The 26,610-nt window shown below is 38.3% G+C and overlaps 11 protein-coding genes across 11 annotated transcripts; 1 reads left to right on the top strand and 10 right to left on the bottom strand.

Moving 5' to 3' along the window:
* Positions 1–226: 226 nt before the first annotated feature.
* On the bottom strand, positions 227–583 carry LOC133836845 (protein new-glue 1-like). The gene has a single exon (XM_062267432.1). The coding sequence runs from the start codon at positions 581–583 to the stop codon at positions 227–229; it is 357 nt and encodes a 118-aa protein (XP_062123416.1).
* A 1,101-nt stretch (positions 584–1,684) lies between these two features.
* LOC133836843 (putative uncharacterized protein DDB_G0271974) lies at positions 1,685–2,041 on the bottom strand. Its single transcript, XM_062267431.1, has one exon. The coding sequence runs from the start codon at positions 2,039–2,041 to the stop codon at positions 1,685–1,687; it is 357 nt and encodes a 118-aa protein (XP_062123415.1).
* Positions 2,042–3,113: 1,072 nt separating this feature from the next.
* On the bottom strand, positions 3,114–3,470 carry LOC133836842 (protein new-glue 1-like). The gene has a single exon (XM_062267430.1). It carries the CDS (start codon positions 3,468–3,470, stop codon positions 3,114–3,116), a length of 357 nt encoding a protein of 118 aa, XP_062123414.1.
* A 1,521-nt stretch (positions 3,471–4,991) lies between these two features.
* Positions 4,992–5,348, bottom strand: LOC133836841 (protein new-glue 1-like). Its single transcript, XM_062267429.1, has one exon. It carries the CDS (start codon positions 5,346–5,348, stop codon positions 4,992–4,994), a length of 357 nt encoding a protein of 118 aa, XP_062123413.1.
* Positions 5,349–6,518: 1,170 nt separating this feature from the next.
* LOC133836840 (protein new-glue 1-like) lies at positions 6,519–6,875 on the bottom strand. The gene has a single exon (XM_062267428.1). The coding sequence runs from the start codon at positions 6,873–6,875 to the stop codon at positions 6,519–6,521; it is 357 nt and encodes a 118-aa protein (XP_062123412.1).
* A 1,753-nt stretch (positions 6,876–8,628) lies between these two features.
* LOC133836839 (protein new-glue 1-like) lies at positions 8,629–8,985 on the bottom strand. Its single transcript, XM_062267427.1, has one exon. It carries the CDS (start codon positions 8,983–8,985, stop codon positions 8,629–8,631), a length of 357 nt encoding a protein of 118 aa, XP_062123411.1.
* Positions 8,986–10,857: 1,872 nt separating this feature from the next.
* On the bottom strand, positions 10,858–11,438 carry LOC133838367 (protein new-glue 2-like). The gene has a single exon (XM_062269441.1). The coding sequence runs from the start codon at positions 11,400–11,402 to the stop codon at positions 10,902–10,904; it is 501 nt and encodes a 166-aa protein (XP_062125425.1). The 5' UTR covers positions 11,403–11,438; the 3' UTR covers positions 10,858–10,901.
* A 3,288-nt stretch (positions 11,439–14,726) lies between these two features.
* LOC133836838 (osteocalcin 2-like) lies at positions 14,727–15,215 on the bottom strand. The gene has a single exon (XM_062267426.1). It carries the CDS (start codon positions 15,213–15,215, stop codon positions 14,727–14,729), a length of 489 nt encoding a protein of 162 aa, XP_062123410.1.
* A 589-nt stretch (positions 15,216–15,804) lies between these two features.
* Positions 15,805–16,662, bottom strand: LOC133837364 (uncharacterized). Its single transcript, XM_062268100.1, has 2 exons — positions 16,480–16,662; positions 15,805–16,449 (listed from the first exon to the last, which is right to left on the bottom strand). Exons 1-2 carry the CDS (start codon positions 16,567–16,569, stop codon positions 15,859–15,861), a joined length of 681 nt encoding a protein of 226 aa, XP_062124084.1. The 5' UTR covers positions 16,570–16,662; the 3' UTR covers positions 15,805–15,858.
* Positions 16,663–18,276: 1,614 nt separating this feature from the next.
* LOC133837391 (keratin, type II cytoskeletal 2 epidermal) lies at positions 18,277–18,749 on the bottom strand. Its single transcript, XM_062268135.1, has one exon. The coding sequence runs from the start codon at positions 18,704–18,706 to the stop codon at positions 18,350–18,352; it is 357 nt and encodes a 118-aa protein (XP_062124119.1). The 5' UTR covers positions 18,707–18,749; the 3' UTR covers positions 18,277–18,349.
* A 5,307-nt stretch (positions 18,750–24,056) lies between these two features.
* On the top strand, positions 24,057–24,753 carry LOC133837999 (uncharacterized). Its single transcript, XM_062268921.1, has one exon. The coding sequence runs from the start codon at positions 24,210–24,212 to the stop codon at positions 24,678–24,680; it is 471 nt and encodes a 156-aa protein (XP_062124905.1). The 5' UTR covers positions 24,057–24,209; the 3' UTR covers positions 24,681–24,753.
* Positions 24,754–26,610: the final 1,857 nt, after the last annotated feature.

Below are 26,610 nucleotides of genomic sequence, written 5' to 3'. Positions count from 1 at the left end.
TTTGTTTCATTAATATTATTAGTGTTTCATACGAAGAGACGGACGGACAGACAGACAGATATACTAAAGGACAGACAGACGGAGCGATGGGTAGAGGCTAATAATAACCTGATATCGGCTCTAAACATTTCAAGTTAACAAATTAATGCTGAAATCATTGTTTATTGGTACAAGAACAAGTGATTTTGTTTAGCTCTCAACACAATCCTTTTCCTGGTAGTATCGTCTAGCCTCTGTTTGCGCGCCTTCTCTTCACGAGAGCCCTCAGTCTGCGGATTCTCCTCTTCTCTCTGGCTGCCCTCAGACGTTGCAAACGCCTCAGACGTCTCAGCTGCCTTCTCAGCCGCCGAAGAGCTTTGGCAGCAGCGCTAGAACTAGAGCTAGAGCTGGAACTGGAGCTTGAAGCGGTGGTGGTGGTGTCACTAGAAGATTCAGTAGTAGTTGTGGTATCCGAAGAAGATTCTGTCGTCGTTGTTGTTGTTGTTGTCGTCGTCGTACTTGTTGACGAGCTGGTACCTTGTGCCTGCTGCACCAGACAAACAGCCAGGATAACACAGCTCAGAATTAATGTTAGGGCCTTCATGTTCACACTGAATCGATGACCAAGTATGATTAGCTATTAATTTATCTGATCTTTATATACCCAGCTCACATACTAAATTGTAAGTCTCGACAGCTGTCTCAATATGTAATAGAATCATTTAATATTTACTCAACTGTCGACCGTGAAAGATCTTTTTGGTAATGTACAATGGGAGGTCAGTTTCTCATAACTAATTTTACATATTTTCGTCAGCAAATAGATTGGATTTTCCAAATCAAATCAGTACGTGAAATTTGTGATCCGACGTAGACGTAAACATCGCTTTCAAAGTCAACTAACAGAAAGTAAGACAGCTACACTCGAGCACACTCGACTGTGAGATACTACTACACAATACCAAATGTTGGGGTATTATTCCAAAATATACTGAATTAATATACCGAAAAGGTACTGAAATATAGCAAAGGCTAGCAGTATCAGTATATTATGACTTCCAAAGCATACCAAAATGTACAAAATATATCACATCGTCAACAAAACCAAAGAGCAGACTGCAGTAAAATTTTTTACATTTTTATGAAACTTCTAAATTTGTATCTAAATCGTAAAGATTGCAGTTCTGATTCTACGCACCAGACAGACATATAGACTACAAAACGACATCGCCATGTTGATGGTGATCAAGAACATACATATGTGTTTACTTTATAGGGTCAAAGATGGCTTCTTATTCAGGTTAGGCACATTTTCTGGAGGTATAATAATAGGGTATAATACCCTTCTACTCTATGGGGGAAGGTTAGAAAGTAAAACAATGCAGTATTATCTTTAAAATGAATGCACCGTAAAAATACTTAAATATATCATAACAAAATATACCATGTAATTCAAAATATACGAGATTAACATGAATTTAAGCTGCAGTCAGTTTATCTCATATAAAAGTATTTCTTGAGTGACTTGATATGCATTCAACATTAACAAACCTTGTAAAAAAAAAGTAAAAATACCTTTCTACTCTACTAGTAGTGGGTATAAACATTTCAAGTTATCAAATTAATGCTGCATTCAATGTTTATTGTTATAAGAAGAAAGGATTTTGTTTAACTCTCAACGCAATCCTTTTCCAGGTTGTACCATCTAGTCTCTGTCTTCTCGCTTTTTCTTTATGAGAGCCCTGCGGAGACTGCGGAGTTTCCTCTTCTCTCTGGCGGCCCTCAGACGTTGCAAACGCCTCAGACGTCTCAGCTGCCTTCTCAACCGCCGAAGAGCCTTGGCAGCAGCGCTAGAACTAGAGCTAGAGCTGGAACTGGAGCGTGAAGTGGTGCTGGTAGTGTCACTAGACGATTCAGTAGTTGTGGTGTCGGAGGAAGATTCCGTGGTTGTTGTTGTTGTCGTTGTCGACGTACTTGTTGACGTGCTACTAGTACCTCCTGCGTGCTGCACCAGACAAACTGCCAGGATAACACAGCTCAGAATTATTGTTAGGGCCTTCATGTTCACACTGAATCGATGACCAGGTATGATTTGTTGCAATCTGTCCTGCGCTTTATATAGGCAGACCGCATACGAAATTGAAAATCGCTGCAGCTGTCATAATAATCTCTAAGAACCTGTCATTAGAGTCATTTAATATTTGCTCAACTGCAAAACGGGTTGTTGCCATTTTCACATAATATATTTTTGCAAAGTTTCGTTTGCAATAAGGCTTTTGTTATGCTAATTAAGGCCCATTATGATTTGCAACAAAGCGCTTTGAGCATCATTTAAATTAAAGCATGTGTCTTTTTTAAAAAGGTAAAAGAAGGCTAAGAAGTCATATAATTTTGTCATTTGAATAGAATGTTTGTTTTCTTGAATTTTAGTTGCTTGAAGGATTTAGCGTTGGCATAACAGCAAAGCTAGAGAGAGTTAAAAATATTAAGTATATAAAAATAAAGATATTAATACCAAAGTGCAACGCAAGTGAAAATATAGTTTGGAAATTATTGCAACTTAACTCCTAACTAAAATTTAATATATGTTTACATAGAAAGAAAACGTTCATTACAGTGAAACGAGATTTTGTTCTAAAAAAGTTATAAGATACCAAAATGATTTTCTGAGAAAAAATTAAATATGTCTAAGGATATATAATATTAGGTATCTTGATATACTTTTATATTACTACATTCAAAATGTTGCATAGAGTACTAAGTAATTGTATTCCAAAGGAATTAAGACCCGACAGCAGCAGACGTTGTGTACTGCAGTTGTATGTATCGATTCGATTGGATTCCTTAAGATTCGCCGGGTCAGAAGCAATGTTTATTGCAATCAACAATTTATTTGCTTTTTCACTTAAAGAAATCTAGTGTTTCATACGAACAGACGGACAGGCAGACAGATATATTGCAGGACAGACAGAAAGACGGACAGATGGGTAGAGACTAATAATAACCTTATACTCTAGTGGTATCGGTTATAAACATTTCAAGATAACAAATTATTGCTGAAATCATTGTTTATTGGTACAGGAACAAATGATTTTGTTTAGCTCTCAACACAATCCTTCTCCTGGTAGTACCGTCTAGCCTCTGTTTGCGCGCCTTCTCTTCAGAAGAGCCTTCAGCTTGCGGATTCTCCTTTTCTCTCTGGCGGCCCTCAGACGTTGCAAACGCCTCAGACGTCTCAGCTGCCTTCTCAGCCGCCGAAGAGCCTTGGCAGCAGAGCTAGAACTAGAGCTAGAGCTGGAACTGGAGCTTGAAGCGGTGGTGGTGGTGTCACTAGAAGATTCAGTAGTAGTTGTGGTATCCGAAGAAGATTCTGTCGTCGTTGTTGTTGTTGTCGTCGTCGTCGTACTTGTTGACGAGCTGGTACCTTGTGCCTGCTGCACCAGACAAACAGCCAGGATAACACAGCTCAGAATTAATGTTAGGGCCTTCATGTTCACACTGAATCGATGACCAAGTATGATTAGCTGTAATCTGACTTGATCTTTATATACCCAGCCCACATACTAAATTGTAAGTCTCGACAGCTGTCTCAATATGTAATAGAATCATTTAATATTTACTCAACTGTTGGCCGTGAAATTTCTTTTGGGTAATTTACAACGAGAAGCTATAATTTTCTCACAATCTATTTTCATAGAGTACACAGAACCAACTTTGGCAGACATTTTTTACCATAATTATTATCTAAATCATAAAAACTGTAGTTATGATTGTAACTACTAATCGCGATTCAAACTTTTAAATGAATGCAGAAGGGTATTATAGCTTTGTGCCGGCAGGAAATGTATGCAACAGGTAGAAGGACGCATCTCCGACCCTATAAAGTATATATATTCTTGATCAGCGTCAACAGCCGAGACGATCTAGCCATGTCCGTCTGTGTGTCTGTCCGTATGAAAAACTGGATCTCAGAGACTATAAGAGATAGAGCTATGTATATTTGTTTTTCGACAGCACTTGTTATGTTTGAACGCAGATCAAGTTTGTTTCAAATTTGTACCACGCCCACTTCCGCCCCCGCAAATCAAAAATTCCAATAACAAGCGTAATTTTTAAGTTAGAATTTTGGTATATACAATAATTAGTATAGTATTTATGAGTCCTGAAAATTTGATTGCGATCAGATAAAATACTTTTGTATGAGCAAAAACGTCTACTTACTAGAGGTCTTAGTTGCTTTGGCTGACAATCTGATACATTGTGCCGTCTATGGTATAGTATTTTGAATGGTGTGCTGTATCGATATACCAAACATACCATTAGGTATATTTTTAGTATTTTCGGTATATTTTGAAAATAATACCGCAATATTTTGCCCTTATTAAAAATGGGTAGCGGGTATCTCACAGTCAAGCATACTAGACAGTAACTTTCTTACTTGTTTATATTTTCGTTTATCTACGAGCAACATTAACAAATGCTTATAGTTGATGAGATCCAGTGTATCATACGACAAATGACAAATGACGCCATGTCGATTCGGCTGTTGACGCTGATCAAGAATATATATATTTTATGGGGTCAAAGATAACTCCTTCTGCCGGTTACATACATTTTCTTGAGGTGCAGAGTTTTAATACCCATATACCCTATGGGTCACGGGTATAAAATGAAAATCAGTGGAAGTCTATCGTTAAAATTAGTATGCCGTAAAAATACTGAAATATACCATGAATACTGCCACATGAAAAATATTCCATGTTATACCAAATATACGAAATTGTCATGCATTTAAGATAACGCTAGTTTTTCTCGTATAAAATTATTTCCTGAATCATCTGATCAGCAACACTAAGAAAACTTGTAGAGGAAAAAATAAAAATATATTCCTCTCTTCCTTGCGGGTATTAATATTTCAAGTTCACAAATTAATGCTGCAATCATTGTTTATTGGTACAAGAACAAGTGATTTTGTTTAGTTCTCCACACAATCCTTCTCCTGGTAGTACCGTCTAGCCTCTGTTTGCGCGCCTTCTCTTCACGAGAGCCCTCAGTCTGCGGATTCTCCTTTTCTCTCTGGCGGCCCTCAGACGTTGCAAACGCCTCAGACGTCTCAGCTGCCTTCTCAACCGCCGAAGAGCCTTGGCAGCAGCGCTAGAACTAGAGCTAGAGCTGGAACTGGAGCTTGAAGCGGTGGTGGTGGTGTCACTAGAAGATTCAGTAGTAGTTGTGGTATCCGAAGAAGATTCTGTCGTCGTTGTTGTTGTTGTTGTCGTCGTCGTACTTGTTGATGAGCTGGTACCTTGTGCCTGCTGCACCAGACAAACAGCCAGGATAACACAGCTCAGAATTAATGTTAGGGCCTTCATGTTCACACTGAATCGATGACCAAGTATGATTAGCTGTAATCTGACTTCATCTTTATATACCCAGCTCACATACTAAATTGTAAGTCTCGACAGCTGTCTCAATATGTAATAGAATCATTTAATATTTACTCAACTGTCGACCGTGAAAGATCTTTTTGGTAATGTACAATGAGAAGTCAGTTTCTCATAACTAATTTTACATATCTTCGTCAGCAAATAGATGGGGTTTTCCAAATCGAGTCAGTACGTAAGATTTGTGTTCCGGTCTAAACTCCGCCTTGAAAGTCGTTCTTACTTGTTGTTAAGTAAAATTACTATAGTCGAGCACAGTCGCCAATGAGATGCCATCATACCATACCAAATATTGAAGTATTATTCTAAAAATATACCGAATGAATTTACTAAAAAATACTGAAATATACCCAATGCTTTAATTGGTATATCTATATACTACTACATTCAAAGTAATACATAGAGTACAAAATATACTAGATTGTCAACGAAGCCAAGGAACAAATGGATTTACCGAAAAAATACCAAAATATACCGAAGGCAATAGTTAGTATATATACATACTACCACATTCAAGGTGTTCCATAGAATAGACCCCACTGCAACAGTCGTTTTTTTATTTTGCAATAATAATATTATTTTTATTTGAATCATAAGAATTGTAGTTATGATTGTAAGTATCATAAATTGCGATTCTAACTTTTAAATTCCGCTTGCTCTTTCATATTTTTTTATCTGCATGCAACAATAAGAAATGCCTATTTTTTCTGAGATCCAGTTTTGTATATGGAAAGACAGACAGGTGAAAAATGACACCGGTATATCCTTTCGGCTGTTGACGCTGATCAATAATATATGTATTTACTTTATAGGGTTAAACTATCAAAATAGTGCAGTATTATCATTACAATCCATGCACCGTAAAAATACCAAATTATACATTAAATACTGCCACATACAAAATACATATTATCCACAAAATATACGAGATTGCCATGAATTTAAGCTGCAGTCATTTTTTCCTCATATAAAATTAACACCCCCCAGTTGATATAAAAATTTGAAGTTAACAAATTAATGCTGCAATCATTGTTTATTGGTACAAGAAAAAGTGACTTTGTTTAGCTCTCAACACAATCCTTCTCCTGGTAGTACCGTCTAGCCTCTGTTTGCGCGCCTTCTCTTCACGAGAGCCTTCAGCCTGCGGATTCTCCTCTTCTCTCTGGCTGCCCTCAGACGTTGCAAACGCCTCAGACGTCTCAGCTGCCTTCTCAACCGCCGAAGAGCTTTGGCAGCAGCGCTAGAGCTAGAGCTAGAGCTGGAACTGGAGCTTGAAGCGGTGGTGGTGGTGTCACTAGAAGATTCAGTAGTAGTTGTGGTATCCGAAGAAGATTCTGTCGTCGTTGTTGTTGTTGTTGTCGTCGTCGTAGATGTTGACGAGCTGGTACCTTGTGCCTGCTGCACCAGACAAACAGCCAGGATAACACAGCTCAGAATTAATGTTAGGGCCTTCATGTTCACACTGAATCGATGACCAAGTATGATTAGCTGTAACCCGACTTGATCTTTATATACTCAGCTCACATACTAAATTGTAAGTCTCGACAGCTGTCTCAATATGTAATAGAATCATTTAATATTTACTCAACTGTCGGCCGTCAAAGAATTTTTCGTTAATGCACAATGGGAAGCAGTCTTTCTCACAACTTATTTTACATACTTATTTTTGTTTTCAATAAAATTGGATTTTCCAAAATTAGTTAGTACGTAATGTTTTGTTCTGGTTTATTAGGATCACAATAATTTGCTACAACGCGTAGACGCAAAATATCTTTGGACGTCAATTAAAAATAAATAAGAAAGCTATAGTCGAGTGTGCTCGACTGTGAAATACCAGTTACCCATTTTCCATAAGAAATAATTATTGCGGAATTGGAGTAAAAATATACCAAATTAATATACTGAGAAAATACTTAACAATATAGAAGGTTATAATTAATATATCTATACACTGCATTAATCAAAATATACCATAAATTGCTAAATCTATCAAATTGTCAAAACAACTGAAACCCGACAGCAGAAACTGTTTTTATACCAGCTACCCATAGGTTAGAAGGGTATTACATATAACTTTATGCCGGCAGGAAATGTATGTAACAGGTAGAAGGAGGCATCATCTACACATATTCTTGATCATCGTCAACAGCCGAGACGATCTAGCCATGTCCGTCTGTCTGGCTGTCCGTCTGTTCGCATGGAACACTGGATCTCAGAGACTATAAGAGATAGAGATCTAATTTTTTTCGATAGCATTTGTTATGTTTGCACGCAGATCAAGTTTGTTTAAAATTTTTGCCACGCCAACTTCCGCCCCCGCAAATCAACAAAAATCGAATAACTAGCGTAATTTTAAAGCTAGAGAATTTTGGTATATACAATAATAGCTATAGTAATTGTGATTCTTGAAAATTTAGTTAGTTTTTAAGTATATTTGTGGCATATTATTTTGGTATATTTTGAGAATATTACCGCAGTATTTTGGTTTTATTCAAAATGGTTAGCGGGTAACTCACAGTCGAGCACTCTTGACTGTAGCTTCTTACTTGTTTTTCTCATGAATTCTATAATTTGTATCAGGATCATTAAGATTCTAGTTTTAATTGAAGTTTTAAAATTACACTTTCTATTTGATTTTATTTTTCGTTTTGCGGGGCGAAAATCTCAATGCTGTCAAAAAACATTAAATAGCTCTATATCTTACACTTTGTGAAATCCTCTATTTCTTACGATCAGACAGCCAAAGAAAAAAACGACTTGGCTGTATTGTCTGGAATGCTGACGCTGATCTGAAATACATATATGTAAATGCTTTATGGAGTCGGTGATGACTTCTTCTGCCTGTTAGCTACATTGTATGGAGGTTCAAAGTTTTAATACCCTCTATAAAAATCAAAATAGTGCTGTATTCTCGTTAAAATATACCGTAATACTGTCACATGCAAAATATACCATGTAATTCAAAATATTCCAGAATGTCATGACTTTAAACTGCAATCAGTTTTTTTTTTCAAGTATGAGCATTTCATGAACGACATGATCTGCTTACAACTCCAAAAAATAGTAGAATAAAATACCTTTCTACTCAACTAGTAGTGGCTACAAAAATTATAAACTTAACAAATTAATGCTGCAATCATTGTTTATTGGTACAAGAACAAGTGACTTTGTTTAGCTCTCAACACAATCCTTCTCCTGGTAGTACCGTCTAGCCTCTGTTTGCGCGCCTTCTCTTCACGAGAGCCCTCAGTCTGCGGATTCTCCTCTTCTCTCTGGCGGCCCTCAGACGTTGCAAACGCCTCAGACGTCTCAGCTGCCTTCTCAACCGCCGAAGAGCTTTGGCAGCAGCGCTAGAGCTAGAGCTAGAGCTGGAACTGGAGCTTGAAGCGGTGGTGGTGGTGTCACTAGAAGATTCAGTAGTAGTTGTGGTATCCGAAGAAGATTCTGTCGTCGTTGTTGTTGTTGTTGTCGTCGTCGTAGATGTTGACGAGCTGGTACCTTGTGCCTGCTGCACCAGACAAACAGCCAGGATAACACAGCTCAGAATTAATGTTAGGGCCTTCATGTTCACACTGAATCGATGACCAAGTATGATTAGCTGTAACCCGACTTGATCTTTATATACTCAGCTCACATACTAAATTGTAAGTCTCGACAGCTGTCTCAATATGTAATAGAATCATTTAATATTTACTCAACTGTTGGCCGTGAAAGAACTTTTCGGCAATGCACAACGGGTTGCTGACATTTTCTTACAGCATATATTACATATTTTTGTTTGGAGCAAAATTGGGTTTTCCAAAATAAGTTAGTACTTAAAGCTTTTGTTCCGGTTTATTACGCTCACAATAAGTATAGACGCAAATATCGCTTTGTGCGTCAGTTGAAAAAAGCATATGTTCTTCACAAAAGCCGTTTCTCAAAAGTTTGGCATTTTAATAGCTTGTTATTTTTAATGAAATGTTAGTTGTCCGAAGGATTTGGCGATGGCATAACGAACAGATATAGGAGCAGCTAGTGTATACAAATTAAGGTATTTATATAAAAGTGCAACCCCGCCTAAGTTTTAAAATATGTCTATAAGTTATGCTTAAGTAGACAAAATAACATCATATAAATTTTAATAACATTATAAGTGAGAACACTGTGGTCCTAAAAATATTTCTGAAATAAGGACTCATTCTAAAAAAATACTTCAAAAAAAGAATTTTATCAATCGCACTGGCTAGGGAACATTCACAACGTTCCTTGCAAAATTCGACCTAAAGTCTGATGTTGTCACAATCAGCAAAGTAGATAAAAACTATACGATTTATTCAGCATATTATCAGATATGAAATGCATATTAAAGTAAGTTTTATATATACTTTCCCATTACTTTATTTTTATCTAGTAATCTTCTTTTAACGAATCTGAAATGCATTGATAACCCATTCATAGCTGAAGGTCTACCGACAGTCTTAAGCTCCATAATTTATTGATCAGAAATAATAAAATGAGAAGATAGGAAAATATATTCTTATTATTTTAATAAGTGTATGACTTTCTGACATCTCAAACTATATATAGCAGTCAGAAAGGAGTACATCCGAATACATGAAGTATGTATTCCTAATAATTAAAAATCATCAAATGCTGTGATAATAGGGCCATTGCAGTCTGTCTGTATATAAACAGCTCAAAGACTATAAGATATATGATATCACTTGTTATTATTGTGTTTTAGTTTTTTGCTCACCTCCGCAAAACGAATGATAATAATGATAATTTTAAAGTTATGTTCAGATATCCACAATAATACCTGAAATCTTTATGATTCATCAACATTTGGTTGCAATGAGATGGAAAATGTAAAGGCCAAACTTCGTAGCACTCTTTTGTGTGCTGATCTAAAATAATAAATATAAATATTTGGTATATTTTTCAATATTTTTGTAGAATGACATAATTCAGTGAACAAAAATATACCAAATAATTATATTTGGTATTTGAGATCAGCACATATACGAATATCACAAAGTTTGTTTCTAAAAAAAATTAAAATATACCATAATGTGTATTTTTACAATGTACTAAAAAATACCAAATAATACCGTATAGGCTCTTTGAAATATAACATAATTTTAGGGATAACTTAAAAGTTTGCAATCGCATTGAAACCAAATGGTATTTTTTAACACTAGGCATCCGTAATTTTGTGGGTAGCACAATATGTTTGTCATTTGTTTTGCTTGGGCGGGCCAAATTTTAAATAAACTTCATCTTGATCATTTCAATTGATCCTCTATCTTTTATAGTATATGAGATCTAAACATTCATACGAACAAATAGACTGATGTCCCTTTTCTCTTGATCAAGAATATAAAGAGAGAGATGCCTCCTTCTAGAACCTCCGGTTAACAAAGATTTTTAATACCCTTCCACCCTCCAGTATAAACAACTCTAGATGAATAACTGCTGCTATATTCTATGTTTATTGATTTACAATTTCCCTAACCACTCCTCCTCCTGTTCCTGTTTCTCCTGGAAGCAGCTGCTCTCCTGGCTGCCCTCCTCCTTTGCAGCAGCCGCACGCTTACGACGGAGTTCCCTTTGTCTGGCGGCCCTCAGACGCTGCAGGCGCCTCAGACGAGCTATCCTCCTCCTCAACCTAGCAATAGTTGCGGCATCCGAGCTAGAGCTAGAGCTAGAACCGGAGCTGGTGGAGCTAGAGCTAGCAGTTGTGGTGGTGGTGGCGCTAGAAGATTCGGTAGTGGATGTGGATGTGGGATCGGAGCCTGAGGCGCTGGATTCAGTTGTTGTTGTCGTGGTTGTGGTCGTCGTGGTTGTGCAGTCAGCAGCCGAGGCATTTGCCGTCAAGGAGCAATCTGTGCAACCAGTCGGAGTGTCGGGATCCGTCGAGGTGCACGCCACACCGTCGGCCCTCTTCACCAGGCAGATGGTCAGGATGGCACAGCCCAGAATCAAAGTTAGAACTCTCATGTTTAAGCTGAGTCGGAAGACAAGCTATGATTAGTTGCAGATGAACCTACTCTTTATATAGGCTAATATATCTCAGTTAGATCTCTGCTAGTGAGTGGAAAGTTCCTCTGCAGCTGTCACAATAACATCGATGATATTTTTGTTTAGAAGCTTACATAGAACCTGCGTCACAGAACGCGTCGTTAGAGTTCGAGCAATTGCCCTTCAATAGAGAGTCATTTAATATTTACACAACTGCTGACTTTTGGGCAAAGCGCTCTGCCAATTTTACACAACATCTGTGCCAAAAATAGTTAGTCTGAATAGCCTCTATATTCGCATTAGACTCAAAAAAAGAACAAAAGCGCACGCGCTACCATTGTTTTAATTTTAAATCAAACGAAACACTTGTTTCCGGTGGCGTCCTACACACGATTCACAATAACAACTGAAGTCTGCGAAGACACACTTTATTATTGTTTGTCTTTTAGTTGTCTTCAAGATTTGAAGATGGCATAGTAATAAAAATAGCACAATTGGCTAAAAATAGATTCTTCAACATAAAAGTATGTATTAAAGTAGAATAATAACATGAAAGTGTTCTTCAGTTAATAAATTTTGTTTATTCATTATACCCGCTACCCATAGGGTAGACTTTGTGCCTACAGGAAATGTATGTAACAGGTAGAAGGAGGCATCTCCGACCCTATAAAGTATATATATTCTTGATCAGCGTCAAAAGCCGAGACGATCTAGTCATGTTCGTCTGTCCGTCCGTCCGTATGAAGACCTAGATCTCAGAGACTATAAGAGATAGAACTATAATTTTTTTTCGACAGCATTTGTTATGTTTACACGCAGATCAAGTTTGTTTCAAATTTTTGCCACGCCTCCTTCCGCCGCTGAAAATCAAAAAAAATCGAATAGCAAGCGTAATTTTAAAGCTAGAGCTGCGAATTTTGATGTATACAACAATAACGACAATCTGTTATATACTGCCGTCTATGGTATATTTTGAATGTTGTACTATATCGATATAACAAATATACCGATTGGTATATTTTCAGTATTTTTGTAGTATTCGGTAAATTTTGAAAATAATACCGGAATATTTTGCTTTTATTCACAGTCGAGCACACTGAACTGTAGCTTTCTTACTTGTTTTATTTATGATAACTTTCACTACTTCTAAAACCAAATATCAAGTAATATCGAAATTAATGATAATTTAATATCATTATGTATTAAAGCATATTCGCAATATGTCGAATTCCGTATCCCTAATCTTAAAACCTCTAATCCCAAAACCTTAACCCGTCTTTCCTTTGCTCCTTTTTTACTTTTTACAGCAAGTCTGGTTTTGTGACTATTAAGATAGCAAAGTAGATAAAAACGATACGATTTATTCAGCATGTGATCAGATATAATATGCATATTGTAGTAAGATTTATATATATTTTCCCATTTTATTATTTTGATCTAGTAATCTTTTTTTATTATGGAATTCTAAAGGAATATCCTCTTAATGTCTCAATTGCATTAATAACCCGTTCATTTCTGAAAGCCTGTTGACAGTCCTAAGCTCCATCATTTATTGATCAGAAATAAAAAAATAAGAATATAAGGAAATATATTCTCATTATTTTAATAGGTTTAGCTTTTTTGCTTGCTAATAATTAGATCTTGATTCGAAAAATTTTCTTGGAAGTTGTATAATATTTTTAAAATTCCAAATATCATATGTATAGCTCAGGCTTTCTTTATGTCAAATTCTGGGATTTGTTTATCTTCTCCCAATTACTTGCAGAACTTCTACTCTACGTTTAATAATCGAACACATTAAGTATGTATGTACACATATTCTTAATAATTAAAAAGGATCATATGGTGAGATAATATGGCCATTACGGTCTGTCTTTATGTCTATCCATATAAACAACTCAGAGACTATAAAAGATAAGACATCATATATGATAACACTTGTTATTGTCGCGTTTTACATTTTTCAAAGCCCACGCAAAAGGAATGGCAAGTGTAATTTGAAAGCAATGTTCTGATACCCACAATAATCTCTGAAATTCTAATGATTTACAAAATTTGATTGCAAATGTGATGAAAAATGTAGAACCAAACTTCGTAGTACTCTTTTGTGTGCTGATCTAGAATACTAAATATAAATATTTGGTATATTTTTATACCCGCTACCCAAAGGGTAGAAAGGTATTATAACTTTGTGCCGGCAGGAAATGTACATATGTAACAGGTAGAAGAAGGCATCTCCGACCCTATAAAGAGTATATATTCTTAATCAGCGTCAACAGCGGAGACGATCTAGCCATGCCCGTCTGTCTGTCTGTCCGTCCGTGCGTAGTAACACCTAGATCTCAGAGACTATAAAAGATAGAGCTATAATTTTGTTTCGACAGCATTTGTTATGTTTGCACGCAGATCAAGTTTGTTTTAAATTTTTGCCACGCTCACTTCCGCCCCCGCAAATCAATAAAATCGAATAACAAGCGTAATTTTCAAACTGCAGCTGCGAATTTTGCTGTATATATTAATAACTATAACATACTATTTATGATTTCTTATTTGAATGCGATCAGATAAAAATTGTGGAAGTTATTAAAGAAATACTTTTGTATGGGCAAAACCTCCTACGTATTAGAGGACTTAGTTGCTTTGGTCGACAATCTGGTATTTTGAATGAGGTACTATATCGATATAACAAATATTCCGTTATACCGTATATTTTTATCATATGTGTATTTTTGGTATATTTTGAAAAAAAATACCGCAATATTTTGCTTTTATTCAAAATGGGTAGCGGGTATCTCACAGTCGAGCACACTCGACTGTAACTTTCTTACTTTGTGTATATAATTGTAGAATGGCATAAGTCAGTAATGAATTGGCTGTTGAATTGCTAAGTTACGCCAATATGCAAAAAATACTCAGGTATGCCAATATACAAAAATATACCAAATAATTATATTTAGTATTTTAGATCAGCACATATACAAATATCACAAAGTTTGTTTCTAAAAAGACTAAAATATACCATAATGTATATTTTAACAATATACTAAACAATACAAAAAAAAAACTGTAAGTAAACATCGGCAGCTATAATTGATCCTCTATCTTTTATAGTATATGAGATCTAGACGTGAGATCTCTCCGTATAAAGATGTCCCTTTTCTTCTAATCAAAAATATAAAGAGAGTTGCCTCCTTCTGGAACCTCCGGTTAACAGAGATTTTTAATACCCTTCCACCCTCCAGTATAAAGAACTCCAGATGAATAACTGCTGCTATATTCTATGTTTATTGTTATACAATTTCCCTAACCACTCCTCCTCCTGTTTCTGTTTCTCCTGGAAGCAGCTGCTCTCCTGGCTGCCCTCCTCCTTGCAGCAGCCGCACGCTTGCGACGGAGTTCCCTTTGTCTGGCGGCCCTCAGACGCTGCAGGCGCCTCAGACGAGCTATCCTCCTCCTCAACCTAGCAATAGTTGCGGCATCCGAGCTAGAGCTAGAGCTAGAACCGGAGCTGGTGGAGCTAGAGCTAGCAGTTGTGCTGGTGGTGGCGCTAGAAGATTCGGTAGTGGATGTGGATGTGGGATCGGAGCCTGAGGCGCTGGATTCAGTTGTTGTTGTCGTGGTTGTGGTCGTCGTGGTTGTGCAGTCAGCAGCCGAGGCATTTGCCGTCAAGGAGCAATCCGTGCAACCAGTCGGAGTGTCGGGATCCGTCGAGGTACATGCCACACCGTCGGCCCTCTTCACCAAGCAAATAGTCAGGATGGCACAGCCAAGAATCAAAGTTAGAACCCTCATGTTTAAGCTGAGTCGGAAGACAAGCTATGATTAGTTGCAGATGAACCTACTCTTTATATAGGCTAATATATCTCAGTTAGATCTCTGCTAGTGAGTGGAAAGTTCCTCTGCAGCTGTCACAATAACATCGATGATATTTTTGTTTAGAAGCTTACATAGAACCTGCGTCACAGAACGCGTCGTTAGAGTTCGAGCAATTGCCCTTCAATAGAGAGTCATTTAATATTTACACAACTGCTGACTTTTGGGCAAAGCGCTCTGCCAATTTTACACAACATCTGTGCCAAAAATAGTTAGTCTGAATAGCCTCTATATTCGCATTAGACTCAAAAAAAAAAAGAACAAAAGCGCACGCGCTACCATTGTTTTGAATTTAAATCAAACGAAACACTTGTTTCCGGTGGCGTCCTACACACGATTCACAATAACAACTGAAGACTGCGAAGACACACTTTATTATGGTTTGCCTTTTAACATAGTTGTCTTCAAGATTTGAAGATGACATAATTTAAAAATAGAACAAACGGCTAAAAATAGATTCTTCAACATAAAAGTATGTATTAAAGTAGAATAATAACATGAAAGCGTTCTTCAGTTAATAAATTTTGTTTCTATATTTAATTTATGATAACTTTTACTACTTCTAAAACCAAATATCAAGTAATATTGAAATTAATAATATTTTAATATCTTTATGTATTAAAGCACATTCGCAATATGTCGAATTCCACGATCCTAATCCTAAAACCTCTAATCCCAAAACCTTAACCCGTTTTTCCTTTGCTAATCTTTCCCTTTTTACAGCATAGTATCTTTGTTTTTGCTTTAAGTTTTGACGTGGCAACTGTCTAACCAAGACCCAGTCCAAGGCCCAGTCCAAGTACACCGCCACCACCGACGCCTCCTCCGAAGCCGCCGCCACCTCCACCGAAGCCGCCTCCGCCACTGCCAGGACGTCCAGGTCGTCCAGGTCGTCCACCTCCCCCTCCTCGGCCACCTCCACCACGTCCGCCACCTCCACGACCGCCGCCACCTCCACGTCCGCCTCCCCGACAGCGTGGTCCACGGCCACCACGACATCCTCTACGGCCACCTCCACGACCTCCACCAGAAGATCCTCCTCCAGATGAACTTCCTCCAGAGGAACTTCCTCCAGAAGAGGTGCCTCCACCTGAAGAGCCGCTCCCTCCAGAGGATCCATTACCTGAGGAGCCACCACCTGAGGAGCCACCACCTGAGGAGCTTCCACCTGAGGAGCCACCACCTGAGGAACCACCTCCGGAAGAACCTCCACCGGAAGAACCACCGCCGCCAGGACCTCCGCATTTACGGAAAGGACATCCACCAATAGCATTTACATTGGTATTCTGAATTGAAATCTGACGTGCTGTGCGATCAACTGCAGCATCTGCGGGACGCTCCGCTGGACGATCCACTGAACTATCTACATCAACGGGTTCCTGAGCTCCGACGTCCACGGAAACAAAGCCCAGCAACAGCGAGCTGAGCAGCAGTAGAGCTTGGCACTGCCAAGCTAAAGTGTTCATCTTTCCGATTCTAACTAAACTCGATGCAGTTCGCTGGCATTTATATAGCGACTCTCGAACTAATTGCAAAAGCTAATTGAAAGAGCAGATTGTTGTGTTTTATTTTTTGTTGTTCGCTTCTTGATTTGATTTTATCATTCGGATTAAATTGATGGCATTTAGCGGAGAAATCCCAGAGGTTGTGGAAGGAAACCAGGGTTGGCGAATCGACGTCTGCCAAGAAATCGCCGACCGCCAAAGCCTCCACCACCAAAGCCCGGACCGGGACCGTATCCTCCTCCGCCGCCTTCAAATCCTCCTCCAGGATTTGCGTGGGCGGAAGGGGGCGTGGCAAAAATTTGAAACAAACTTGATCTACGTGCAAACATAACAATTGCTGTCGAAAAAAATTATAGCTCTATCTCTTATAGTCTCTAAGATCCACTGATTCATACGGACAGACAGAGAGACGGATAGACGGATAGACGGACATGGCTACATCGTCACGGCTAATGATGCTGATCAAGAATATATATACTTTATAGGGTCGGAGATGCCTCGTTCTACCTGTTACATACATTTCCTGCAGGCTCAAAGTTATAATACCCTTCTACCCTATGGGTAGCGGGTATAAAAATAGCACAAATGGCTAAATATAGCTTCTTAAATATACAAGTATGTATTAAAGTAGAATAATAACATGAAAGCGTTCTTCAGTTAATAAATTTTGTTTCTATATTTAATTTATGATAACTTTTACTACTTCTAAAACCAAATATCAAGTAATATTGAAATTAATAATATTTTAATATCGTTATGTATTAAAGCACATTCGCAATATGTCGAATTCCGTATCCCTTATCCTAAAACCTCTAATCCCAAAACCTTAACCCGTCTTTCCTTTGCTAATGTTTCACTTTTTACGGCATAGTATCTTTGTTTTTGCTTTAAGTTTTGACGTGGCAACTGTCTAACCAAGACCCAGTCCAAGGCCCAGTCCGAGTATACCGCCACTACCGACGCCTCCTCCGAAGCCGCCGCCACCTCCACCGACGCCGCCTCCGCCACCTGAAGAGCCTCTTCCTCCAGAGGATCCACCACCTGAGGAGCCTCCACCTGAAGATCCACCACCTGAGGAGCCACCACCTGAAGATCCACCTCCTGAGGAACCACCTCCTGAAGAACCACCTCCTGAAGAGCCACCTCCGGAAGAACCACCGCCGCCAGAACCACCGCAGTTACTAAAAGGACATCCACCGATTGCATTTACATTAGTATTCTGAACTGTAGTCTGACGTGCTGTACGATGAAGTGCAGCATCTGCGGGACGATCCACTGGACGATCCACATCAACGGGTTCCTGAGCTCCGACGTCCACCGAAACAAAGCCCAGCAACAGCGAGCTGAGCAGGAGCAGAGCTTGGCACTGCCAAGCTAAAGTGTTCATCTTTCCGTTTCTAACTAAACTCGAATTGCATAATTCGTTGGCATTTATATCATATAGCGACTCTCGAACTAATTGCAAAAGCTAATTGAAAGAGCAGATTGTTGTGTTTTATTTTTTGTTCACTTGATTTGATTTTATCATTCACATTAAATTGATGGCATTTAGCCGAAAAATCCCAGAGGTTGTGGAAAGAAACCAGGGTTGGTAAAGCGACGTCTGCCATGAAATCGCCGACCGCCAAAGCCTCCACCACCAAAGCCCGGACCGGGACCGAATCCTCCTCCGCCGCCACCGCCTCCAAATCCTCCGCCAGGACCAAATCTGCCAAAGCGTCGACCGAAACCCAACTGTCTGGCCAAGCGTACAGCCGCTAGCTCCTGCTGCTCCGTTGCCTGATTTACATCCGCCAGAGTCAGTTGCTTCATTTCCGCTGTGGGGTCGCCCAGTTGGGTGCTGCTCGAGAGCAGAGCACAAGCACTTAGCACTATTAGATACACGTACAGAAGAATACTGTGCATTGCCCTTGACTATGAGTGAAACGTTTCTGGTCATAACGAAGTCCAAAACAGTCTTTATATAAGAGTCCAGCTAGAACTGAGAGAGCGGAGAGCGAGAGAATGCCAGTTAATTCTTAACGAGCTACTGACCCTTTCGAGCAATTAAATTTCCTGAGCATAATCAAATGGCCAAGAAAAATCCCCTCCAGCTTATTGTCGTTGTTGCAGTTCTCATTGTTGTTGCTTCTCTGCGGTGCTTCTGGGGGAATCAACAATAACAATGTTGCCGCATGACAAAACTAACCTGTTCTGGGAGCTGAGTCGCTGCTAATTATGTCAAGATGGAGCAAGAGCACGAGCACGAGCAAGTGGAAGTGGAAGCGGCAAAGTACATAGACCGCTAATCCTATTATATACTCGCGTACGTATACGTAATTTCATTGTCAGCTTTACGGCAATTCTAATGCTCATTAAGAGATTGCGTTAGCTCAGGCCACATGTGAGTTGCTCTTGTTGTTTCACAATTCGCAAGCAACAACAACAACAACGAGAAGAAGTCGCACTTGTATTCGTATTTATAAGCCATAAATAACGTGTAAACAAAAAGGCAGGCACAACAAGCATACGCCCCGTAGGCGAAGCCACTCTTGGATGATGGGGAACAGGAGCAGAAGCAGGAGAGTAGCTACAAGAGCATCGCGGCCAAATTATAAGCCTATAAAAGGCAATAAAAAACTTTGCGATATCAAATTACAACGCCCTCATAAAGTTATAAAAGTTTCAAGCGTATCCAGCAGCACGTTTCTGCCCCTCGCCCTCCGCCCGCCCCTCGCATTTGTCTGAGCTCTTAGCAGGCCTAATATTTTCAATAACAAATCAATCAGCTGCTGCTGCTGCTGCTGCTGTCGTTGCTCCTTGGCACAGCAGTTTGGTCAAACAAGGATAATCCGTTAGAGCATCCCCAACAGCTGGCTGGCTGGCTGGCTGCCTTCTTAGGGGGCGTTGCCATGACACACGTTGGGTGCTGCTATAGATTTATTGGGACACGCATTCGATAAGAAATAACAAGACTAAATAAAGTAGCGTCATGGCATGAACGCAAAGGCAAAACCAAAGTGAAGGCCACGCTCCAACACCCTTTGCCTTCTACATACTTCTACTTCTTCGTTCTTCTCTCTTTTGGCTATTTACGGCTTTGTTATCAACTTTTTAATGTCGCTCAAGAATTTTGCTGAACTGTATTTCAGGCATTTATTTTTTGCTCAGGCCAAAAAAGTTTCTTGCGCCAATGTTACTTGCATTGCTCAAAGCCTGTGAAAGAAGAAAGATGCCTTTGCTTTCGTTCTTTTCCTGCTTTTATTTTCTCCCCTTTAAAGCAAAAGCTGCAAAACTTTAGGCCAAGTGGAAAGAGTACGATAATGGGTCAAGGGATAACAAAAGGCGTAAATTTAAAGCCGAGTTAATTTTTTAACAATGCAATCGGCTTGTCAAAAGCGAACAATTTTATAGCTGGCGTTTAATCTTTATCGACATACGGCCACTTGATGCGATTAACCTTTTTTGTTACAAAGCGCAACATTTATTAAATTGTTTCCTTGAATGTGTCCGAAAGAGAAATTGTCTCAAATCCATTTGAGGTAAGTACAATATATTCAAAGGTAAATGGTAATCGATAGCCAGCAAGTGAAATGATTTAGCATCCAAACTGAAAACTGCAAGCGTATTGTGTATCAATGAAAATCACGAGCAACGCCTCTTCTGGCAACAACTACTATAGAAATCTTCACCTTGCCACTTGCCACTTTGGCAATCGATAGCAGCAGCTTCGACCAAGTTCTAATGGCCACAAAGTTTGAGTTGCTGTTGCTATTTGGGCAGCCAATTTATATGAATTCGCCAGCAAGCCATAAAACTAGAAGTGCTTTGGTTAGGGCCGGACTAAACTTTCGGCTTTCAGCCTTCAGCTTTCGGCTTTCGACTCCCAAATGAAATGGATACTTTCTGTGTGTGAGAGGGGGCGGGATAGAGCGAGAGAGTTTTGTATTAACTGTCTAACTAAGCGTAAACAACAACAACAATAGCCTGGTCTATAATAATAACGCAAACTTATTGGCCAACAAGACAAACTCCTCTTCTGTCTCCTCCTCTTACTGCAAGGCTGTCCCAGGACAACAGCAAGGGAAACTGAAAGCCAACTGGCAGCTGGTCAAGTGGCTGTCCGTAAAATGCCAAACTGGGGCACATCATTCTAAGCGCAACGGGCAATACAATTAAATTAATTAAAAAAATGTGCATTTTAAAATACAATTGATAAATGTTTTGTGTTGCTTTTTTCAGGAATTTTAACGCTAAACACTACCGAGAAACCGGTTTAAGGTTCGACAACCCCAAACCAAGTGCAGACAAAGCATTTGTCAGTTTAGTTTGAGTTGTGTCGTGTCTTAAAATTACCTTTGTCTCGTACAACACGAATGTCATTCAACAGACTGCGGCGCGTATGCGTAATGTCTTTACCAACAAATTGTTTAAATTTAGAGCTTAAATGCTACTTATTACTTATTTAACTTGTATTTTGGCATTTTTATACCCGCTATGGCTATAGAATGGAAGAGTATTTTTAATTTGTGCCTCCAGGAAATGTATAAAACAGGTAGAGAGAGGCATTGCCGACGCTATAAAGCATATTCTTGATCTGGGTCAACAGACGAGACGATATAGCCATGTCCGTCTGTCTGTCCGTCCGTGTGAACTTCTAGATCTCAGAGACCATAAGATAGAGATATACTTTTTCTTCTATGATATATTTTGCATGTATAGTAGGGTATTCATTTGAAAATATACCAAAATCATGTACCGCAAATATACTAAAAATATACCGAATGTTTCATTTTGTATGTTAATATAGTTATATACCAAATCTATCATTTGGTATACCGTGGTATTAATTTCAAAATATACCAAATTAATATACCGTGAAAATACTAACAATATACTAAATATTTCATTTGATATATATCAAACAACCAAACATTGCGGTATTAATTTTAAAATATACCAAATTAATATACCACAAAAATATATATATTATATTAATTTGGTATATTTTAAAATAAATACCGCAATGTTTGGCTTTCGTCATTAATGGATAACGGGTATCTCTAAGTCGAGTATACTCCTACCTGCTTAACTTGTATTTTGCTCTTTCGTTATGTTTGCCAAATAATAATTATTTGTCTATTAGCTTATTCGATTTTGTTTCTTTCATTAATGATGTCAAAAAGCGACGAATGAGTAATGTTAAATTTAATCAGCTTTCATTTAGTTGTATAATATGCTTATGCTTGCTTATTCTATCGACATTTAATTTAATTTGTAATATTTCATATTGCAGGTAATTTCATTTGAGCAACAAACGATAATTAAAAATACGTTTAATGAAGTTATTTTATATTTTATTTATGCTAGTTTCCATTAATTACGAATAATTGCAATAACTATTTCCCTTAGGCTGTGAAAATATGGCCACAGTTGTTGAAAATTTATGCAGCACATTTTTCCGTGTGTTGTTCTTTTCATTCATTCGTTTTGTGTATTTGTGCAGGCGTTAATTTATTCAGTGTCGCGTAGAGCGGAGAGCAGAGAGTCTGGACTGATGTGCAGACTGATTTGATGTTGACGGCATTAATTGACCCACTTTCGGGAACTGGCTTAAGTGCTTCAAAATTTGACTAAGCGAAAGATCGTTTTGCATAAATGAATAAATATCGCTGCGGTTTGGCTTTGACTTGGGTTTTAGAATTCTTTTTTTCTTTGTTTTTTTTTTGGTTCTTGCCACATGCGACATGCGGCATGCAGCATAGAGCCATCATCGAGTATTGTTAATGGTCAGGCCGCGCATAAAACAAACAGCTAAACAGCCAAACAAAGACAAACAAACAAACAAACAAAACTGGTAAATAGCCAAACAACAACAACAACAAGAGCAGAAGCAGAAGCAGCAGCAACATCGTGGAGAACAACAACAATCAACAAACAGCAATTCACACTTACGCACCCAAACTTGATGCTTATGACGTGTGCGTGTGCGTTGCGGTGTGTGCTGCGGTGCGGTGTAGTGTCACACCGGTGAGGTGAGCGGTGTGCTGTGGTCGCCTGGCGCTTGGCCTTAGGGGTCTTGGCCTGGTCAATAGCATAACTAACCTTCAAATGAAATTAGCACATTTGCACAGCTTACCTGACCGCAGACAGAGCGACAGAGAGAGAGTGAGAAGAGTACACAGAGAGAAAAAATCTAGATTGAAAAGAAGTTTTGCAAATTTTGATTGAAGATTTTTTCGATCTTCAACAAACAAACTTGATATACGATTTTTAGGTTAGAAAATCTTTGAATTTTATTGAAACATTTTATTTTAAGATTATTTTAAGATTAAAATCTGACTTCTTACTAAATCTTGAAATAAGATTTGTAGGTTGAAAGAATCTTTAATCAAGATTTTTATTTAAAGATTAAAAACATCTTATTTCAAGTCTAAAATCTTGCTTAAAGAATGTTTTATTCTAGATTCAAAAGAAGATTGCCAATGTTGATATAAGAACACTTCGAGCTTAAATAAAATATGTTTGAAACAAGATTTTTAGGTTGAAAAAATCTTTAGATAAGGTTTCGATGTGTTGTTCCTGTAAGTGTTAAAAACACGCAATCGGTTTTTTAACTTTTTTTATCTTGATTTAATATTTTATCGTATTTTTTCAACCTAGAGATTTTTCCATTCAAAATTATAATCTTAAATTTTAAGATCTGAAAATCTAAAATTTTGTTTAGAGTTTTGATCTTGGTTTAAGAAGGTCTATTCCTGGTTGAATTTTTACATCATATAATTTAGATTTTTTATAGAATTTCTATCTTGATTTGAGAATAAAGCTTCTTGATTCTATTTTGACATCGTATAATCTTGATTGAAGATTTCATTCTTGATTTTAGTACATTTCTTTTCTTTCAGTGTAAAGTAACCTGTGCGCAAAGTGAAATGTTTTAGCTCTTTAAACAAACTTCCTCCGCTCTCTCCCTTTGGTTACAGTGCCCATTCGATTTCATGAACGCCACTTAGCGTGCGGCCTAATGGCATTGGCTGTAAACTGGCCAACGACGAAAAGTTGCCCATTTCGTGGCAGCGATATGAATTGGCCTTTTTGTTCCATTTCGAGTCGAGTTGCGTTGCGTTGCGTTGCGTCGCATATTTAAATAGTTTGTTTTATGACGTTTACATTAGCGTCTCATTTCGCTAACAAGCAAACGGAGGCAGCAAAAAGAAACAAAAGTTTCTATTTAATGCGCAAAGTTCTAAGGCTATAAATGGCCATAACATTTGCTGGCCAGGTCACAGTTGGCTGCACGACACCGCGAGTCACAACCACACAAAACTACAACGATAACACAGCCAACACAACCGCAATTCCAACTGCGACTTCGACTGCCAGGTAGCAAAAGGTAAACTAGGTAAACAACTTAAGGAGTCGCAACACGATGCGGAACTGCGCCTTATTTGGATTATATGCGCTGCTAATCGTCGCCGCCTGCTGCTGCCAAGCAACAGTTGGCAAGCCGCTGCAGGATGATGATGACGATGCCACCGTGGAGCAGCTGCAGACACAAAGAGCGAGAGTCTCAAGACAACTGGCTGGCTTTGGTGGCTATCCTGGACTGGGTTACGGCAGCGGATTGGGAGGCTATGGCACAGGCCTAGGCATCGGAGGAATTGGAGGCATCGGAGGCATAGGAGGAATTGGAGGAATTGGAGGAGTTGGAGGACTTGGCGGTCTAGGAGGCTTGGGATATAGTGGCTATGGCGGCTACGGAGGCTATGGAGGATACGGTGGCTATGGAGGCTATGGAGGCTATGGCAACTATGCAGGATACGGACTGCGTTATCCTTACTCCTATGGTAGCGGACTGTATGGACGTGCTTATGGATACGGCGGCTATCCGCTCATTTAAATGTCGAATCGAAATAAATGTTACACACATAAAGCTAAAGGTGTTTCACTTGGCAAACGCATATTTAAACAGTGTGTGTGTCCAGTGTGTGCTTTCTTTATAGCTATGCGAGTTCGTGCTCATGGAGAGAATCTTGTTTCCTTTGACACGCTTAATTGCAGTGCAATTCACAACGATTATCGCTTTCGTTCATTAAAAGCTTCAGTCTGTATTTCTGTGTCTCTGTGTGTGTGGCGCACCTCATTATTTGCTTACCTCAACGTTAACAAGTGCACTCGGTTGTGCACACACACACACACACAGAGATGTGGCACACACATCGAGCGATAACTACAGCTTAAGCAAATAGCACTGAGCATGCCACGAGGCAAGTACAAAGTAGTTGAAAGACAGACTGAAAGACAAACAGACTGAACTGGATTCTTTTTAGATTTTAATTACCGATACTGCGGCAAAGCGGCAGCCAGTCAAGTCCAAGTTTTAGTGCCATTTAATTAGTATGACTGTAGACAAGCTGCATTACTCATACGCACCGTTGCACCACTTCGCACTTCTCTCACTTCCTCACATCCTGTGTGTTGGCAAACAGTCAGAGTCGGTCAAAGCGACAGACCGTTTGATAAACAACTCGGACTCAGAGAAAGACACAGATAGAAAGAGAGCGAGAGAGAGTGATTGGAGTATTAGTAATACTTTGATGCCTCTACTGAATGGCCAAATGGGAACTGCACAGAGAAATGGTGAGAAACCAAGAAACAGAGAGTGAAAACAGAGATATTAACATAGATATAGACATGTGATACAACTAGAGATGAAGATAGTTGTAGCCAGAAATACGCATCATAAAATGCGAAAGCAGGTCAGAGTTGTTCTTAGAATTAAAGATTGCCAAATTTAAATTATCAAACCAAATATGCAGAATTTCAAAATAAAAATAAAATTCAAAATTAAAGAACAGATGCGAAAATACGAAATAGGCCTAGAAATTTAAGAATCTAAAGTTAAAGTTTGTTCAAAAATGTATCGAAGTCAAAGAAATGCAAAAATTTCAAATCAAAACAAATTTTAAATAAAAATCAGTAAACCAGAAGCGACAAAAAGGAAAAAAGTGCTAAGATTAAGTATAAAATCTTGATTCAATATGACAAAATTGAAACAAGAACGAAGGAAAGAAAAGGAAAGGAAATGAGGTCAGCGCTTACATAAATGAAAGATACAAAAATAAATATGCAAAATATCAGAAAGAAAATAAAATGCAAAATTAAAAACAGATGTGAAAATAAGAAATAGGCCTAAAATTTTAAGAAATCAAAGTTAATTTTATTTAAACATTTATTAAAATCAAAGAAATAGCTAAAATTTAAATAAATATACAAAAATTAAGAATCAAAACAAATGTTAAATAAAGATGAGCAAACAAGAAATGTGACTATAAATTTAAAAGCCAATAGAGTCATAAATTAAATGAAGCCAGAAACGAAAGTTAAAGTCAGATAGTTAAATGAGATCGATAAATATAAATTCAGTCGAAGAACTTTATTCGAAGTGACCATTTGAAACGTAATAAATTTTACTGTGCCACTTTAATCATCCTAATAAAACCAATGGAAGCTGCTTTAGTACCTTAACGACCAAAGTAAAACCTCAAAAAAGGCAAAAAAGAGAAAAATTTAATACGAACAGAACGATCATTCAATCAAAATGATCGCTGCATTGAAAACAGACCAGCAAAAGCGCCTTCAATTCCTTTTTTTATTCTCTGTTTTCTGTTTTTCCGTTTTCTGTTTGCCACATCAATTGCATTTTTTTTTAATGTACTTTCTGAGAAGTTTTGCACTGCCCGTATCCCCTATCCCCCTCTCCATGAACCATCAGCTCATTGCTTTAGCTGACCAGAAGCCATGAATAGCCCCATTCATGTGTTTAAACT

The sequence above is a fragment of the Drosophila sulfurigaster genome, chromosome 2R (assembly GCF_023558435.1).
Source record: "Drosophila sulfurigaster albostrigata strain 15112-1811.04 chromosome 2R, ASM2355843v2, whole genome shotgun sequence".
Lineage (NCBI taxonomy): Eukaryota > Metazoa > Arthropoda > Insecta > Diptera > Drosophilidae > Drosophila > Drosophila sulfurigaster.
This window is presented reverse-complemented; position numbering and strand designations above follow the sequence as displayed.

Excerpts from the sequence above, each read along its gene's own strand:
- LOC133837391 (XM_062268135.1), bottom strand. The coding sequence starts at position 18,706 with ATGCACAGTATTCTTCTGTACGTGTATCTAATAGTGCTAAGTGCTTGT.
- LOC133836839 (XM_062267427.1), bottom strand. The coding sequence starts at position 8,985 with ATGAAGGCCCTAACATTAATTCTGAGCTGTGTTATCCTGGCTGTTTGT.
- LOC133838367 (XM_062269441.1), bottom strand. The coding sequence starts at position 11,402 with ATGAGAGTTCTAACTTTGATTCTGGGCTGTGCCATCCTGACCATCTGC.
- LOC133837364 (XM_062268100.1), bottom strand. The coding sequence starts at position 16,569 with ATGCTATTGGTGGATGTCCTTTCCGTAAATGCGGAGGTCCTGGCGGCG. Across the intron at positions 16,450-16,479 it reads TTCCGGAGGTGGTTCCTCAG|GTGGTGGCTCCTCAGGTGGT; the intron begins GTGGTGGCTCCT and ends GAAGCTCCTCAG.
- LOC133836840 (XM_062267428.1), bottom strand. The coding sequence starts at position 6,875 with ATGAAGGCCCTAACATTAATTCTGAGCTGTGTTATCCTGGCTGTTTGT.
- LOC133836843 (XM_062267431.1), bottom strand. The coding sequence starts at position 2,041 with ATGAAGGCCCTAACAATAATTCTGAGCTGTGTTATCCTGGCAGTTTGT.
- LOC133836841 (XM_062267429.1), bottom strand. The coding sequence starts at position 5,348 with ATGAAGGCCCTAACATTAATTCTGAGCTGTGTTATCCTGGCTGTTTGT.
- LOC133837999 (XM_062268921.1), top strand. The coding sequence starts at position 24,210 with ATGCGGAACTGCGCCTTATTTGGATTATATGCGCTGCTAATCGTCGCC.
- LOC133836842 (XM_062267430.1), bottom strand. The coding sequence starts at position 3,470 with ATGAAGGCCCTAACATTAATTCTGAGCTGTGTTATCCTGGCTGTTTGT.
- LOC133836838 (XM_062267426.1), bottom strand. The coding sequence starts at position 15,215 with ATGAGGGTTCTAACTTTGATTCTTGGCTGTGCCATCCTGACTATTTGC.
- LOC133836845 (XM_062267432.1), bottom strand. The coding sequence starts at position 583 with ATGAAGGCCCTAACATTAATTCTGAGCTGTGTTATCCTGGCTGTTTGT.